The sequence below is a fragment of the Oncorhynchus keta genome, chromosome 14 (genome assembly GCF_023373465.1).
Source record: "Oncorhynchus keta strain PuntledgeMale-10-30-2019 chromosome 14, Oket_V2, whole genome shotgun sequence".
NCBI classification, from domain to species: domain Eukaryota; kingdom Metazoa; phylum Chordata; class Actinopteri; order Salmoniformes; family Salmonidae; genus Oncorhynchus; species Oncorhynchus keta.
In genome coordinates this window covers 32,713,745-32,728,318 of record NC_068434.1, presented here as the reverse complement: position 1 = coordinate 32,728,318, position 14,574 = coordinate 32,713,745, and the positions used below count along the sequence as shown (strand labels likewise).

The window sequence follows — 14,574 nt, the reverse complement described above, 5'->3', positions numbered from 1 at the left end:
TCATATGGTATGTATTAATTTGCGGACGTCCATCATATATTTCAAATGAAACGTTACGAATTACAATTAGTACAAATTTGCTATACAAATTAAGTGATATGTTACGAATTTCAATTTCTTGTTGTTAATTGGCTAACGGTTACATTAGCTAGGCTTTTTAAAAACAGCACCTATTTGATGTATTCGTTGAGTCTCTCTCAAGCCATGGTTTGAAAAGTTTTGAAATCCCAGTGTCAATTTTGCTGTGCTTTCGAGGCTTTTTACAGTCTGTGGCTCAAGGAAACTGTGCCTGACACCGCGATCTGAGCTATCTGATTGGCCATCGTTAACCTGTAGGTGCACCTGATTTGCTCTCTGGGCCTGCCGGGTAGGCTGAGTACAAGCTTCAGACACATTAAATGGTTCAAAATAGGAAGAATTTGCCTTCCCGGGACTCGGGCTGCTGAATCAAGTGCATCTCACGTAAAGCGCGGAAAGAATGAAAAGCAATAGGAACGCAAGGCTTTATCGTTATGTTTGGTGATCGGAATGCCTTGAAGATCGACCGGCTGGTGATCACTTGAGTCCAGGTTGATTGTAATAAAGCAACGTAAGGCCTTGCGGCCAGATGTTGTGGCATTGTTTGTAGACAGACCTTTATATACAGTACCAGTCAAAAGTTTGGACACACATACTCACTACAGGGTTTTTCTTAATTTGAACTATTTTCTACATTGTAGAATAATAGTGGAGACATCAAAATGATAAAATAACACATTTGGAATCATGTAGCAACCAAAAAAGTGTTAAACAAATCAAAATATATTTTATATTTGATATTCTTCAAAGTAGCCACCCTTTGCCTTGATGACAGCTTTGCACATGTTGGCATTCTCTCAACCAGCTTCATGAGGTAGTCACCTGGAATGCATTTCAATTAACCAGTGTGCCATATTAAAAGTTAATTTGTGGAATTTCTTTCATTCTTAATGTGTTTGAGACAATTAGTTGTGTTGTGACAAGGTAGGGGTGGTATACAGAAGATAGCTGTATTTTGTAATAGACGAAGTCCATATTATGGCAAGAACAGCTCAAATAAGCAAAGAGAAATGACAGTCCATCATTACTTTAAGACATGAAGGTCAGACAATCTGGAAAATATCAAGAACTTTGTTTCTTCAAGTACAGTCGCAAAAACCATCAAGCTCTATGATAAAACTGGCTCTCATGAGGACCGCCACAGGAAAGGACGACCCAGAGTTACCGGCGCTGCAGAGGATATGTTCATTAGAGTTACCAGCCTCACAAATTGCAGCTCAAATAATTGCTTCACAGAGTTCAGGTAAAGACACATCTCAACATCAACTGTTCAGAGGAGACTGCGTGACTCGGGACTTTGTGGTCGAATTGCTGCAAAGAAACCACTACTAAAGGACAGCAATAATAAGAAGAGACTTGCTTGGGCCAAGAAACACGAGCAATGGACATTAGACCGGTGGAAATCTGTCCCTTTGGTCTGATGAGTCAAAATTTGAGATTTTTGATTCCAGCCACCGTGTCTTTGTGAGACGCAGAGTAGGTGAACAGATGACGCTGCATGTGTGGAAAAGCATTCCAGGTGAAGCTGGTTGAGAGAATGCCAAGCAAGTGCAAAGCTGCCATCAAGGTAAAAGGGTGGCTACTTTGAAGAATCTAAAATATATGCTTGGTCAACATCTGGAATGTGCATTGTTGTCTTCATCAGGCCCAGGCTGCTCTGTTGTCCATTATGTGAGAGATAATGCCTATTACTACTATCTATACGTTCATCACACATTCACAAAAACACTAGATAGATCTACTTCCCTCACAGACCAAAGTTTGATTGTGAATAGGTCAACAAATTCTAGCATATGGAGGGTGCTGTCTTACTGTTTTCCCAAACAGATCCTGTTTACCATTTGATTATGCTCTATAAAATATTTTTAAGGGGCAAATGGAAATCATGTCAGCCATGATAGCGTTCACTGAGGCACAGATAGAACAATGAGCCAGATATTTCACCAGATGTGTAAATGTGAAGCATCCGGGTGGCGTTTCCACTCACTACCAAATATGGTGATGAGAGGAAGCCCAGTGGAAAAAATGGGGCGAGATGATTTTTTGCCAACATTCTGCACCTTTTCTCATCGATGGAATACTTTTCTTTCTGTTTCCAAAACTAGAATCTGTAACAAACCGAGTGGACTGCGTTTTGTAGACTTGACCCTTTGCCAAAGTTTCAAAAATCGTTTAGAAGTTATTGCACACGTGCACCTCATAGAGTAGCCCTAAGGGAAATATGCAAATAAATGTCAGCATGCGCCAATAGGCTCTCACTAGCTCGTGTTTGGTTCTGCCAACCTCCTTGCTTGTTCGGCCCACTATGATACATTTGCTCCAGTTAGAAACGACAGGCTCTGGTCTATCCTGGGTTAGTTATACAAATCTTTTACTGAGGTGTTGGTCCGTCTGACTCCAGGTGGTGGCGATAGTGCGCAACAGTATGGAGCCAATTTCACGCCATATGTAATTGAATTTAAAATAAAAAAAATCGTAAACATAAAAAATACAGTTGAAAATACAAACAGTATATTTTCGAGTAAGGGTGAAATAATTGACGTTGAAATCACGAGCATCCTTAATTTAATTTGGCCAATTAGATTATTTTTATATAGTTTTCTCTCTATGTATCTGAAAGGGAGCGCAGTTTATAACAGTAGTATTTTGCATTGAAGCGTATAGGCTACCACTAAGTAGGCCTACTATATTTTGTTTGAGTAGACAATATTTCAGAATTAGCAAGGAAGTTTTAGGTTAGGGAGAAAGTAAATGCAAAACATTATTGTTTACATGTCGACAACAGTTAGAAATTGTTTGTGTTTCAGAAACCGTCAGATCTGCAGACACCTCCAAAGACATTTGATCAAGTTCGCCATTTATATTTCTTTTAGATATAGGCCTACAGTCTTGGCCTAATTCCAATACTTCCAAAGTATACAGCAAATACAGTATTAGTTCATGATGACCATAACACAGCCAATCTTACATATGGAAAACAAGGATAAACCTAGCAGTATCCTTCCTCGGCCATGGGCATCTGATGTATGGGGTTATTTTATGTCCCCCATAAATTGTACCATTTCGGAGGTACCATAATCTGTCAAATTTGTATTTCTCATACTCATAATTGAGTGTCATAAAACCAGATCTGTGGACACAAACCGGAAAAGAGCTCAGGAGATAATGAGCGAGAATCTTGAGGTCACCTACAAGGGAGAAGAGCGTGGCTTTCTGAAGAATGAGTCAATACAAAGGTAACAAGAAGAGGAAAAAGGCAACAGAAGTTGGAGAAGACTGCTCAAAGAGGCAGATGCTTTTAAAAAGGTTTACCCTTATTTTACCAGGTAAAAGGCTGCATGAACAAAATTCAGACTGATCAACAAATGTCCTACCTCATTGTGATCTGTGTTGTAAATAAAGAGCACCTATTGAAATCAATTATATTGTTATCAATCTGTCTAAGAGAGGAATGATGTCAGTATTTTCAATCATTTTAATGGAAATAAGTTGTATTACACTGGGCAATAAATACAAAGATGCAAACAATGACTTTAGTACAATAGTTTATCCATAATGTGGTGTGTTTAAGTGTGGTTGGAACTATTCCTTTTGTACATACACTTGAAAGCAACGCTATTGTATTGGGTTGTACAACAATTGTCCGTGGGAAGCCAGACTTCTTGTGCCGGTGGACAGGACTGTTGGTCATTTGGGGGTCTCAAAATACCCCAGCCATAATTACCAACAGTCCTGCCCACCGGCACAGTAAGATGAAATGGATAACTTCTGGCTTCCCACGGACTGTTTTTGTGCAAACAAATACAATTTAAAGCAACGCTAGTGTATGTAAACACATGCTAAAAGCACCTATCCCTTTTGCTGTTACTCGTGCTTAAATATGTTTAAAAGATGCTATAGCCACTGTAGTAAAAAGATACTGTAACTATTATAGTATATGTTATATTTACTATAGTAATAGTTAGTAGCTACTAAGTATATTAGCTACAGGTAGAACTCATCCATTGTCAAAATGCCCTCCACTCACATTATAAAATCCATGCACGTTTCATTAAATGATAGGGGCATTGCTACATAACATGCATTTTGTTTGTTTTCATTTTTGTTTTTATTCATACAATATTGAAATTGGGCATTTCCAAGGGGAGCACAAATAAAACCAGGAAATTCATGTCAAGTACAGCTCATAGGTCACTTTTTTGGTCAAAGCCCAATGTGCCATCGCAGTTAAAAAATAAAGTAAAAGTTTCATTTTTATTGGTCCAATAAAAGTATTGACTAAGAGCTTCATCTTGTAGATCTTCAGTCTGGAGAGTTGGTCCAATTCAATAACATTGCACTTTGCCTGTTAGGATCTTGCATTTCTCTCTGTTTCTGCCAAGCATTCACGTACAAGCCCCCTGGCATGAATGATACCTTCAAATAAAAAAACAATAGAAAAGGTAAAAACACAATTAACAGCTTGAGTCCATGAAACATCAAATTATAACTTTACAGAACCCAATGGTGCATTGTAAGATTCCACAAGGTAAGCACAAGTTCTCGAGAACCAAAGGGGGGGGCATACAGCCCTCCCTAGGGTTCTCAGTCAAACATATGGACCACAGCTGGGCCAATATGTATTAGTCCTGAAGCTCTGTTTTAACGTTTAGAAATGTTAACCCCTGCTTGCGATATGGTTATGGACACCTTTGGAACTTTAACATCACAGAGAAAAGAGAAAATACACTTATTGTACTCCCTTTTAAAACCGATTCCCACAGGTATTTCGTGCGACAATTCATAAGCTAATAAATTCAAGAGGGACCAAAAAAAGGCTTAAAGTTGTTACACCAAAAATATCAGTGGAAATATGTAGTAAATGAGCGAACACTAAGTGTACCTCTCTACTGGTTACCTTTAAGGACCTGGATTTATCTTAAGCATTGATTTGGGGAAAACTTTGCCACAGATGGATATCACTGGCATATTTGACTTCACCCTTTATTGTGATATCCAAAGTTTTGGCATCTTCCATAAATTGCGGCTGCGAATCCGACAGAAATAATTAGAAGATGAAGCTCCGGTAATATGGATAACTATTGAAAGATAGCTCATATGCATTTTTCCACATTGTAACGGTCCAAACTTGTGGTCGGTAGGCTGCTGGCAGGCTTCAGCCACAGTACAGCAATGCCAAGACAGCACAGACTCATGGTTCTCAAAGGGGAAGTGAAATGACAGGCTACAATGACTTTGCTCATGAATACCACAAATTACATGTAACTATAATTCCTAGAATTCTATTTCACGGGTGACTTTTCATTATCTTATTGTGTTTTCTAGCCAACTTTACACCAATCAAAGCAGTGGAGAGTGTAGTGAAGCAAAACTTTAGTGGTCAAAACCATTCATCTTGGCGTGACGGGGGGAGCGAGTTTGCAATCATATTGCTATCATATCACACAATTATACCATTTATAAAATGGTCATATACAGTACCATTCAAAAGTTTGGACACACCTACTCATTCAAGGGTTCTTCTTTATTTTTGACTCTACATTGTAGAATAATAGCCCAAACCAAATCTTCCTTTGGCCACCTCTCCTTCCAGTTCTCTGCTGCCAATGACTGGAACGAACTACAAAAATCTCTGAAAATGGAAACACTTCTCCCTCACTAGCTTTAAGCACCAGCTGCCAGAGCAGCTCACAGATTATTGCACCTGTACATAGCCCATCTATAATTTAGCCCAAACAACTATTTCTCCCACCTACTGTATTTATTTATTTTGCTCCATTGCACCCCATAATTTCTACCTTGCACATTCTTCCACTGCAAATCTACCATTCCAGTGTTTTACTTGCTATTTTGTATTTACTTTGCCACCATGGCCTTTTTTTGTGCCTTTTACCTCCCTTAACTCACATTGTATATAGACTTATTTTTCTGACTGTGTTTGTTTTACTCCATGTGTAACTCTGTGTTGTTGTATGTGTCGATCTGCTTTGCTTTATCTTGGCCAGGTCGCAATTGTAAATGAGAACTTGTTCTCAACTTGCCTATCTGGTTAAATAAAGGTGAAATAAAATAATTTAAAAAATGAAGACCTCAACTATGAAATAACACATATGGAATCATGTAACCAAAAATGCTCTCAACCAACTTCACCTGGAATGCTTTTCCAACAGTCTTGAAGGAGTTCCCACATATGCTGAGCACTTGTTGACTGCTTTTCCTTCACTCTGCAGTCCAACTCATCCCAAACCATCGCATTTGGATTGAGGTCGGGTGATTGTGGAGGCCAGGTCATCCGATGCAGCACTCCATCACTTTCATTCTTGGTCAAATAGCCCTTACACGGCCTGGAGGTGTGTTGGGTCATTGTCTTGTTGAAAAACAAATGATAGTCCCACTAAGCCCAAACCAGATGGGATGGTGTATCACTGCAGAATGGTGTGGGAGCCATGCTGGTTTAGTGTGCCTTGAATTATAAATAAAATCACTGACAGTGTCACCTATTGTTCACTTAATACCTTTTTTTGGACTATTGGTTTGAGCCTGTAAGTAAGCATTTCACTGTAAGGTGAACAACACCTGTTGTATTCGGCGCACGTGACAAATAAACATTGATTTGACCAGAAAAGCACCCCCACAGCATCACACCTCCTCCATGCTTCACGATGGAAACCACGCATGCGTGGAGATCATCCGTTCACCTACTCTGCGTCTCACAAAGACATGGCGGTTGGGACCAAATATCTCACATTTGGACTCATCAGACCAAAGGACAGATTTCCACTGGCCAGATGTCCATTGTTCGTGTTTCTTGGCCCATACAAGTCTCTTCTTCTTATTAGTGTCTTTAAGTAGTGTTTTCTTTGCAGCTATTCGACCATGAAGGCCTGATTCACGCAGTCTTCTCTGAACAGTTGATGTTGAGATGTGTCTGTTACTTGAGCTCTGAAGCATTTATTTGGGCTGGGATTTCTGAGGCTGGTAACTAATGAACTTATCCTCTGCAGCAGAGGTAACTCTGGATCTTCCTTTCCTGTGGCCGTCCTCATGAGAGCCAGTTTCATCATAGCGCCTGATGGATTTTGCGACTGCACTTGAAGAAACTTTCAAAGTTCTTGAAATTTTCCGGATTGACTGACCTTCATATCTTAAAGTAACGATAGACTGTCGTTTCTCTTTGCTTATTTGAGCTGTTCTTTACATAATATGGACTTGGTCTTTTACCAAATAGGGCTATCTTCTGTATACCACCCCTGCCTTGTCACAACACAACTGATTGGCTTAAAAGCATTAAGAAGTAAAGAAATTCCACAAATTAACAGCACACTGGTTAATTGAATTTCATTCCAGGTGTCTACCTCATGAAGCTGGTTAAGAGAATGCCAAAAGTGTGCAAAACTGTCATCAAGGTAAAGGGTGGCTACTTGGAAGAATCTCAAATATATTTTGATTTGTTCAACACTTTCAATGTGTAATTTTATAGTTTTGATGTTTTCACGATTATTCTACAATGCAGAAAATAGTAAAAAATAAAGAAAAACCCTGGAATGAGTGTGTCCAAACTTTTGACTGGTACTTTGAAACTGTAGTAAATTTAATCAAAATCAACAGATATTCCTTATTTACATAAGTATTCAAACCCTTTGCTATGAGACTTGAAATTGAACTCAGGTGCATCCCGTTTCCATCGAACATCCTTGATGTTTATACAACTTGATTGGAGTCCACCTGTGGTAAATTCAATTGATTGGACATGATTTGGAATGGCACACACAAGTCTATATAAAGGTCCCACAGTTGACAGTGCATGTCAGAGCAAAAAACAATCCCTGATGTTTAAGGAATTGTGCGTAGAGCTCCGAGACACGATTGTGTCGAGGCACAGATCTGGGGAAAGGTACCAAAAAATGTCTGCAGCATTGAAGGTCCCCAAGAACACAGAGGCCTCCATTATTAAGTGGAAGAAGTTTGGAACTACCAAGAATCTTCCTACACCTGGCCACCCAGCCAAACTGAGCAAAAGGGGGAGAAGGGCCTTGGTCAGGGAAGTGACCAAGAACCCGATGGTCACTCTGACAGAGCTCTAGAGTTCCTCTGTGGAGATGGGAGAACCTTCCAGTCGAACAACCATATCTGCAGCACTCCAGCAATCAGGCCTTTATGGTAGTGGCCAGACGGAAGCCACTCCTCAGTAAAAGGCACATGACAGCATGCTTGGAGTTTGCCAAAAGGCACCTAAAGACTCTCAGACCATGAGAAACAAGATTCTCTGGTCTGATGAAACCAAGATTGAACTATTTTTTGGCCTGAATGTCAAGCGTCACATCTGGAAGAAACCTGGCACCATCCCTACAGTAAAGCATGGTGGTGGCAGCATCATGATGTGGGGATGTTTTTTAGCAGCAGGGACTGGGAGACTAGTTAGGATCGAGGCAAAGATGTACGGAGCAAAGTACAGAGAGATCCTTGATGAAAACCTGCTCCAGAGCAGGAAAACGACCCTAAGCACACAGCCAAGACAACGAGGAGTGGCTTCGGGACATGTCTCTGAATGTCCTTGTGTGGCCCTGCCAGAGCCCAGACTTGAACCCGATTTAACAACTCTGGAGAGACCTGAAAATAGCTCAACAGCAACGCTCCCCATCCAACCGGACAGAGCTTAACAGGATCTGCAGAGAAGAATGGGAGAAACTCCCCAAGCTTGTAGTGTCATACCCAAGAAGACTATGCTGTAATCACTGCCAAAGGTGATTCAACAAAGTACTGAGTAAAGGGTCTGAATACTAATGTAAATGTAATATCAGTTTCTTAGAAATTTGCCCAAAAAATGTCAAACTTGTTTTTGCTTTGACATTATGGGGTATTATCTGTAGATTGATTAGGGGGGGGGGGACAATTTAATCAATTTTAGAATAAGGCTGTAACATAACAAAATGTGGAAAAATTCAAGGGGATTGAATACTTTCCAAAGGCACCATCTATATATATCTATATCTATCTATAGATTACAATTGGCTCAATAATCCCCCTCCTCTCCCCTGTAACTATTCCCCAGGTCGTTGCTGAAAATGTGTGTTCTCAGTCAACTTACCTGGTAAAATAACAGTAAATTAAAAATACATTTTAAAATGATATATATACACACACACATAAAATTATAATTTTTACACAGGCTAGCTCAAAATTAAGTGAAAATTGACACATTATCCAATGCATTATTACAATTATTCCCCCCAAGAAGTGGAGGTGCAAAAACAAACCTATTTTAATTTGCTTAATGGCTCAGGCGGCCAAGTGGGCACTGTTTGGCTCAGTCGCAAAGAGGAATAACTTTGCAGTGGTTTATGATTAATAAACAATGCCATGCTGGTGGGTGGTAACATTCAAATAAAACCCAGCCCTGAAACTAGATGGAGGTTGGAAATAATTTGTATTACATGTCATGGGAAAAGACACGCGGATTCGCACGAAGTGGGCAGTTCGGATTTGTCACTTCAAACTCGAGCGGTGATGATACCAGTATTGCAAAACTATTTGAACCTTTAAAAACCTGCTGCATGCAATATATTGGAAAATAAATAAATGTGACTGGATGACAACAATGATATTCGTTTCCAAGATTTGGCGTTTTCCTAAAGAAGTTTAATCCGCTTCATGCTTTGTTTCCTTACCAGGGCACTAAAGAGTATCGCAATACTGGTGTCGTCCCAGTCCTACTTCAAGCCCAAATATATCATACTTTTGACTAAAACGATGACTTATTGACTTAAATAGTTGTGCAAATCATATGCTCTTGGAATTTAAAACTGAGATCCACATTTGTTGAAACATCGCCATTGGTCGCACCAGTCGCATTTGTTATTATTTTTGAAAACGGGGCAGAGGCGCATTCTGCATTGTGGTAAAAAATATAGAATAAAATAAAAAAATCATAGTACATACTCTACTGTTCCACCATGCGTGCAATGGTGTGCAATGATGTCAGAGGGGGAAAAAAATATATTTGTTGTTTGAAGTAACGTCTTTGTTGATGTAATATCGCAAACGGATGTGGCAGTTTCAACGCTACAGATTACAACTTTAAGTTATTTTTGGATGATAATTAAGTTGAATTTTCAAAATGTCAAAAAAGTATTTAAAAAGTATTGCAAGCGAGGATATTGAACCATATTGCAAGCATAGATTAACATTTTGACAGACGGTCTGGGCATTTCCACCGCATGGGCAGATAATTTTGTGAATGGACTAAGGCGCTAGCATTACAGTGCATGAATAGGCAAGCACATACCTCGCTTTAGTCTCTCCATGGCACTTTTGCTCCCAGCATAAGTTGGTCTTATCTCCTTCCCAAGCTCTTCAATAATGGATAGCAGTTCTGCATATTTACTCTGAGGCACTTGACTTCCGCTTGAACTCTTTGATACAATGAAAGAATGGTTTGAAAATATAACAGTGTGACTTATGTCAATTACGTTAGTCACCAACATACACTCAGTGGCCAGTTTATTAGGTGCACAACCCCATTCATGAAAATAGTTCGCTCCGACAGACAGTCACGTGGACGTGGCTTGCTATATAAAGCAGGCAGGCAGGCATCCATTTACTGTTCGATTGAACATTAGAATGGGCAAAACGAGTGACCTCAGAGATGGAGTGTAGTATTTTAAAAAATGTTTACCTTTATTCAGGCACTATTCAGGCATGACAGTGTCTAGGGTTTACCGAGAATGGTGCAACAAACCAAAAAAAACATCCAGTCAGTGGCAGCCCTGTGGGCGAAAACCGCTCGTTGATGAGAGGTTGAAGGAGAATGGCAAGAATCGTGCAAGCTAACAGGCGGGCCACAAACAGGCAAGTACCGGTGCAGTTCAACAGTGGTGTGCAGAACGGCATCTCAGAACACACAACTCGTCAGTCCTGGTCATGGATGGGCTATTGCAGCAGACGACCAAACCGGGTTCCACCACTATCAGCTAAAAAAAAAAAAGAGAAGCTGCTCCAGTGGGCACACAATCACCAACACTGGACAATATTGAGGAGTGGACAAACATTGCCTGGTCCGATGAATCCCAGGTTCCTGTTGAGTCATGCTGATGGCAGGGCCAGGATTTGGCGTAAGCAGCATGAGTCCATGTCCCCATCCTGCCTGGTGTCAACGGTACAGGCTGGTGGCGTAATGGTGTAGGGAATGTTTTTCTGGCACACGTTAGGTCCCTTGATACCAATTGAGCAACAATTCAATGCCCAGAAGAATTCAGGCTGTTCTGGAGCCAAAGGGAGGTCCAACCCAGTACTAGATGGGTGTATATAATAACTGGCCACTGACTGTAAATGGTACCAGAAATATTCTATATGGAAATTCATGCTTTGTGCTGCAAAAAAAAACATTTGGCAACATTTAAAATGTGTGGTATAATCTATCACATTAGATAATGCATTGCTATCATCCAAAACATGTTTTATAATTTCAGTCTTTACCTGTGAAAAGCTGAAAGATGGTGGTCCATAGTCATTCACTACTGGCCTGTAAGATTGCAGTGTTGATATGCTTGTTGAAGTAGAGTGAACAACAGCAACTGTTGGGAGTGAAAAAACAAAAACATATACAGTATACTTACTATATGCCACATGCAATACATGCATGCATTAAATTAAATTGATTTGGAATTAATCATTTGAAATTGACCAGGAATAAGTGGCTGAAACGTTAGACTAGTTTTATTTATGGCATTGTTTCAATGAGTGTGTTGCATTACTTTTGTCCATTTTAACTTTTTAATTTTAACTTGACATACATGGAGACTAATGGAGGCTGTATGGGGGGGAGATGGAGATGCAATGAGGCTCAGAGAACACTGGGTGTCACCAAAGGGTCAAAGAACGGTCCACATCCAGATCAATCATTAGCCTTGGTGAAACAATCATGGAGGAAGCCGTACGGGTAGAATTAAGAAGCCAAAGTGATACATTTAATATACACTGTTGCAGCATCCAACCTGACAGAAAATCCGACAATAGAGTACGCATGTTCTGTTTAGGTAGACGAGTGAACAACCGAATTATAAACTTTACGGATGCACGAGAGGGAAAGGGTTTTATGATTAGTGATAATGGCGGATATGAATCAGCTCTCAGGATCTGACCCTATACATATAACTGGACAAAAACTACAGTCACGGGCTTCCCCCAGGTATTCATTACAACATCGAATTTTACAACCGACAAAAACAGAGTCAAGACTAAACATTAACTGCAATTTCCTCCTCACCTTGGTTCACGGAAGTTCCGAGAACATGCTGATGGAGGTTGGGCTTGTAAGACATTCCTAAAGACATTATAAATTAAAGAAATAAAAATCGTCCTAAAATCCAATGAAGCGTCTCTGTCTCCCTCAGACACTTTTTGTTTACAGCAGAGCAGCACCGGCAAATATGGCCGTCACTTTATATTGACACCCACAATGCAATATATCCTGACAATAGCAAATACATGCTTATTTGACCCCAAAAACAACTTTCTTAGGATAACTATTACAAAATTCATTTAAAAAATACACGTTTTATTAAATTATTTTTCTTTAAGCTTTTTGTTATAGTGTATTGGGTTATAGTTTTAAGTTAATGTCAAACTCAGATGACTGAATAAAAAAAATTGATGACTGACCATACAGCTCCTGTAGCCTGTGCTAGTAATACGGATAACGTAACTCAAAAAAATATTCCTATGCAATGTAATAAGGATATTATTACAATTAAATAAGTATTATCGTACACATATTGTCGTTACAGTAAAATGTTTAATAATGAAAAAAAAATATCCCTGGCGTAGGCCTACTCTTACGTCATTTACGCTACATGATCATGACAATTAGTTACGAGAAGTGTGTGTTAGTGTTATTGTTATCAGATGAAAATATACACTGCTCAAAAAAATAAAGGGAACACTTAAACAACACAATGTAACTCCAAATCAATCACACTTCTGTGAAATCAAACTGTCCACTTAGGAAGCAACACTGATTGACAATAAATTTCACATGCTGCTGTGCAAATGGAATAGACAACAGGTGGAAATTATAGGTAATTAGCAAGACACCCCCAATAAAGGAGTGGTTCTGCAGGTGATAACCACTGACCACTTCTCAGTTACTATGCTTCCTGGTTGATGTTTTGGTCACTTTTGAATGCTGGCGGTGCTTTCACTCTAGTGGTAGCATGAGACGGAGTCTACAACCCACACAAGTGGCTCAGGTAGTGCAGCTCATCCAGGATGGCACATCAATGCGAGCTGTGGCAAGAAGGTTTGCTGTGTCTGTCAGCGTAGTGTCCAGAGCATGGAGGCGCTACCAGGAGACAGGCCAGTACATCAGGAGACGTGGAGGAGGCCGTAGGAGGGCAACAACCCAGCAGCAGGACCGCTACCTCCGCCTTTGTGCAAGGAGGAGCAGGAGGAGCACTGCCAGAGCCCTGCAAAATGACCTCCAGCAGGCCACAAATGTGCATGTGTCTGCTCAAACGGTCAGAAACAGACTCCATGAGGGTGGTATGAGGGCCCGATGTCCACAGTTGGGGGTTGTGCTTACAGCCCAACACCGTGCAGGACATTTGGCATTTGCCAGAGAACACCAAGATTGGAAAATTCGCCACTGGCGCCCTGTGCTCTTCACAGATGAAAGCAGGTTCACACTGAGCACATGTGACAGACGTGACAGTCTGGAGACGCCGTGGAGAATGTTCTGCTGCCTGCAACATCCTCCAGCATGACCGGTTTGGCGGTGGGTCAGTCATGGTGTGGGGTGGCATTTCTTTGGGGGGCCGCACAGCCCTCCATGTGCTCGCCAGAGGTAGCCTGACTGCCATTAGGTACCGAGATGAGATCCTCAGACCCCTTGTGAGACCATATGCTGGTGTGGTTGGCCCTGGGTTCCTCCTAATGCAAGACAATGCTAGACGTCATGTGGCCGGAATGTGTCAGCAGTTCCTGCAAGAGGAAGGCATTGATGCTATGGACTGGCCCGCCTGTTCCCCAGACCTGAATCCAATTGAGCATATCTGGGACATCATGTCTCGCTCCATTCACCAACGCCACATTGCACAACAGACTATCCAGGAGTTGGCGGATGCTTTAGTCCAGGTCTGGGAGGAGATCCCTCAGGAGACCATCCACCACCTCATCAGGAGCATGCCCAGGCGTTGTAGGGAGGTCATACAGGCACATGGAGGCCACACACTACTGAGCCTCATTTTGACTTGTTTTAAGGACATTACATCAAAGTTGGATCAGCCTGTAGTGTGGTTTTCCACTTTCATTTTGAGTGTGACTCCAAATCCAGACCTCCATGGGTTGATAAATTTGATTTCCATTGATAATTTTTGTGTGATTTTGTTGTCAGCACATTCAACTATGTAAAGAAAAAAGTATTTAATAAGAATATTTCATTCATTCAGATCTAGGATGTGTTATTTTAGTGTTCCCTTTATTTTTTCGAGCAGTGTATAT

General features: G+C 40.6%; 1 protein-coding gene across 1 annotated transcript; it reads right to left on the bottom strand.

The window, feature by feature from the left end:
- Nucleotides 1-3,539: 3,539 nt before the first annotated feature.
- On the bottom strand, nt 3,540-12,512 carry LOC118393241 (cyclin-dependent kinase 2-associated protein 1-like). The gene is made up of 4 exons (XM_035785728.2): nt 12,344-12,512; nt 11,554-11,651; nt 10,364-10,490; nt 3,540-4,494 (listed from the first exon to the last, which is right to left on the bottom strand). Exons 1-4 carry the CDS (start codon nt 12,408-12,410, stop codon nt 4,427-4,429), a joined length of 360 nt encoding a protein of 119 aa, XP_035641621.1. The 5' UTR covers nt 12,411-12,512; the 3' UTR covers nt 3,540-4,426.
- Between the last annotated feature and the right edge of the window lie 2,062 nt (nt 12,513-14,574).

Coding starts and splice junctions, on each gene's coding strand:
- LOC118393241 (XM_035785728.2), bottom strand. CDS start 12,410: ATGTCTTTAGGAATGTCTTACAAGCCCAACCTCCATCAGCATGTTCTC. Junction 11,652..12,343: donor CGGAACTTCCGTGAACCAAG/GTGAGGAGGAAA, acceptor CACTCCCAACAG/TTGCTGTTGTTCACTCTACT. Junction 10,491..11,553: donor CATCTTTCAGCTTTTCACAG/GTAAAGACTGAA, acceptor ATTGTATCAAAG/AGTTCAAGCGGAAGTCAAGT.